Source organism: Pollicipes pollicipes, unplaced genomic scaffold, assembly GCF_011947565.3.
Source record: "Pollicipes pollicipes isolate AB1234 unplaced genomic scaffold, Ppol_2.1 Scaffold_5724;HRSCAF=6776_pilon_pilon_pilon, whole genome shotgun sequence".
Lineage (NCBI taxonomy): Eukaryota > Metazoa > Arthropoda > Thecostraca > Pollicipedomorpha > Pollicipedidae > Pollicipes > Pollicipes pollicipes.
In genome coordinates, this window is record NW_023596746.1 from 35,208,509 (window position 1) to 35,212,073 (window position 3,565).

The 3,565-nt window shown below is 50.1% G+C and overlaps 1 protein-coding gene across 1 annotated transcript; it reads right to left on the reverse strand.

Moving 5' to 3' along the window:
• Nucleotides 1-334: 334 nt before the first annotated feature.
• On the reverse strand, nucleotides 335-2,397 carry LOC119102990 (larval cuticle protein 16/17-like). The gene is made up of 3 exons (XM_037226440.1): nucleotides 2,361-2,397; nucleotides 670-898; nucleotides 335-504 (listed from the first exon to the last, which is right to left on the reverse strand). The coding sequence occupies exons 1-3, from the start codon at nucleotides 2,367-2,369 to the stop codon at nucleotides 335-337; spliced, it is 408 nt and encodes a 135-aa protein (XP_037082335.1). The 5' UTR covers nucleotides 2,370-2,397.
• Between the last annotated feature and the right edge of the window lie 1,168 nt (nucleotides 2,398-3,565).

Genomic DNA, 3,565 nt, shown 5'->3' on the forward strand with positions numbered 1-3,565 from the left:
TAATGATCATCACGCAATGTGATGCTTGGCCCCGGCTCTCCCTCCGCACCGAGCACTTCACAGCGCTCTGATATCGCCACTGAGCCAACCCCCGGTCACCATTGCACGGCGAAGACGACTTCCGAACAAGGCCGCAGGCGAGTTTCGCAGATAAGAGGACGGTATATTGGCGAACACCCGACATATGCACTCACTGTTGCTTGTGTTCACGGATGGCACATATACAGAGAGTGCGCGGACACGGCATGCCCGGGCGATCTCTCTCAGACGAGAAATGGCTGATCAAGACGGACGTACGTGAGCGGTGAGGACAGGCGAGGCTTGCAGCCCAAATCTACAAGACGAGGTCTTCGGCCGGTGCAGCGGCGATAGAGGCATCAATGGCCGCCTGCTGCTCGGCCGGCAGCTTGGGGATGGAGTCCGACTCGGCCACGTAGCCATTCTCGTCGGCCGTCCACGTCACGGCGATGGTCTGGCCCCCGGGCGCGACGTACGTGTAAGAGCCTGCAACAACAACGGGCGGCCATTAGGTATGATGGCGTTACTTATCCTGCAGAGCGTGCAACACTGCTGGTTGCAAGAAGCACAATCCTGAGAATGGATAAAACTTTCTGGTTTACCCATCCAGGCATGTGGTGCGCCCCTTTACCCCTTTTCAGCCTCGCTTACCGCTCATGGCGTAGCTGCCGGTCTCGGGCTCGCTGCCCGGGTAGCTGGTGCCGGTGGCCGACTGCTGAATCGAGTTGGACGTTTCCATGTCGGCTATGAAGCCACCCGCCTCATCCATGCTGAATTCGTTCTTGATAATCTCGGCATCCCTGTCGCTGCCAGCCACGTACGGCACGGGCGCCAGGTCCTCCTGAGCGGCGGCCACCGCCACCATCGCCACCAGCACGATCTGTAGCACGATGTCGACACTCAGACACGACAACCACCATCGCCACCAGTACGTTCTGTGGTGCGGCACGGACACTTAACGGACACGGCCACTCGCGTTACGATCACCACCGTCGCCATCAGCACGATCTGCGGGACGGCATCGCCACCCAGACTCAGATCACCACCACAGCTACCGCCACACCATCACCATCACCATCACCATCACCATCACCATCACCATCACCACCATCTCCATCACCATCACCATCACCATCACCACCATCTCCATCAGCACGATCTGTGGTACGACATCGACACCCAGACACGAACGCCACTTTTACCACGATGCGAATATCCAGATATGCACAAAAGGAATGTTGGCAACGCTTTGTTTGACATGTGTACCAGTCATGCAACGTGCCAGCTGTTAATTCAAAATATGCCTGGTGTCCAGCACGTGCAATCTGGTAAAATGATGCAGGTTTTTCTCACTTAATGCGTGCAAACGCGGAATGCAAAGAAGTGAAAGTGAGGTACAACATTACGTTTAGATAAGCAAAAGCTCCAACAATAATTTTACTATTTTCTTGTGGAATGCTTTAACGGCTTGTTTGGGAACACGAACATGCAGCAGAAGAGGGGCCCATGGAAGTGCAGGCTTAACTAACGTGATCCACACATTTCTTTAATTAAATAGGAAACAGAAATGTGACTGGGTGAGTTGAAAGTTTTGCATAGCCATCACCGTGGATTCGCATTTATCAGCCGTCCTCACGTGCCGGGGACAACGATTGCGCTTATATTGAAGAAACATACTTTCGTTGATAGCTGAAATGGCAGAGAAAAAATAATTTCACGCCAATTCCTCTGTAACGATAACACTTTAGCAGCTGTTTTCCCTCTAGAAAAAAATTTGCCTGCCGTGCTTACAACTGCCGGGCACGCAGCAACGCGATCCAATTTCATACTGCCTGAGAAAAGCCCCATTCATTTTCCGAAAATTGTCTTTTGCTTGCCTGAATATGCGTTAACAGCATTATTTGGGACGTTGCCATGGACTCGCTGCGTTGTATCGCGCCGCAGGCGACATTCAGGGGGCGTCTTGTTTAGAACCTGATTGCGAAAGGCGTGGATTCGGGTGGAATTCTTGTCATATGCTCCCTTATGATTTGCCGATAGTCACTGGCTTTCGCCAAATCTTAGTTGTCAGGTACATTTGACGAGGAGCACAGCAGTACAGGTCATCCCACATGCAATAATTCGTAGCACAACGCTCAATATTGGGCTGTCTAAGACGATTAATTTGAAGGCGCTTTAAAGAGTGCGTTACAATTATGATTTATGATCAAATAGCCAAATCCCCAAGCTAACCAATAAGCATTGTCCTCGTGAAACGCTAACGTCGACACGACTGCGTCTGCGAGGGGCTCAAAGCACAGCACGTCACAGCAGGCGTTTCACAGCAGGCAGTCACCGCTTACCAGCTTCATGTTTGTCTGCGAGATGGATGCTCACTGGTGGCGCTCTGTGAACGGCGGCCGTTTATATACGGCCGACCGGATCGGCTGCGTGATCAGGGCTACCGCACGCATCGATGCCCCCTCCCCCTCCCCACCACCACTCCTCAAGGTGTCTCCAGTCAGACGCGGGCAGCTCCGCACCGAAGCACCGCCGCTCGCTACACGACGTACAGATGATGCACCGCCGCACGGCCAGCTGAGATACCCGACCCAGGGCGGGCTGGTGATACGGAGCGGAGGCAATTACAAGTGTTAAAAGAGGATATTTTTCAATTTGCCCTTTTTATTGCATTGGAAGGGAAGTCTACTTTGAAACATAAGTTAAACGGGCATGCGAAGGTGTTCGAGTTCGAAGTCTTGAAAAAAGGAAGATATATATATATATATATATATATATATATATATATATATATGTGTGTGTGTGTGTGTGTGTATGTGTATAGCTATAAATACACATATATGCATGTATAATATGCGTGCGTGTGTGAGCACGCACGTTTCCTACGGAGAGCAGATAGGTCACTTACAAAAAAATCGCGTCATCATCCACCCATTACGGTCACTACGGGTCTCATACCAATAAAAGGGCCTTTTGCGGTGCCTAGCGAGTGAACCTTGCACAGCTACCACGTAGACAAAACGATGCAAGACACATGAAACCGGTCATCTCAAGGAAGCAGTACAAAGGTGGTTAATAATTTTGTTGCAATGTCTCTGAGTTTCTCCTTGCTATGCTTAAAATACAGCTATGCGCTGACGTTCAGAATTTGTGCATCAAGTCACAATGGATAGGAGGACAACATAAACCACTTTTTAACACACTCTCGGGTGGGGAGGTCAATTTGACGCTCTCCGGAAGTTTTCCCAAAATATCTTCCGAATGGTGCGAGGCAACTGTGCTAAACTTTGTACACTGTCGGGAATTGAATGGCCAATTATTTGGCCGTTGACCTATGCAGGTCAGTCAGGCCATGGCTGTCAGCAAAAGCAATTCCTTACGAATCATTTAATCTGATGCGAGAATGGAATGGTAAGCTAAACCTGACAACTATGAGTTGATTTCACAGACAAGCTGGCACTTGATGTTAGAAGTGCGATTATGCTAATGGTTTTTCAGGTTAGGGCTTAAGGTCAAACCCAGGTCAAAACCAAATCTCTTTTTTACA

Bases quoted from the DNA above. Each gene is read 5' to 3' on its own strand.
- LOC119102990 (XM_037226440.1), bottom strand. The intron at 505-669 runs GTAAGCGAGGCT...TTGTTGTTGCAG, and splicing joins CGGCAGCTACGCCATGAGCG to GCTCTTACACGTACGTCGCG.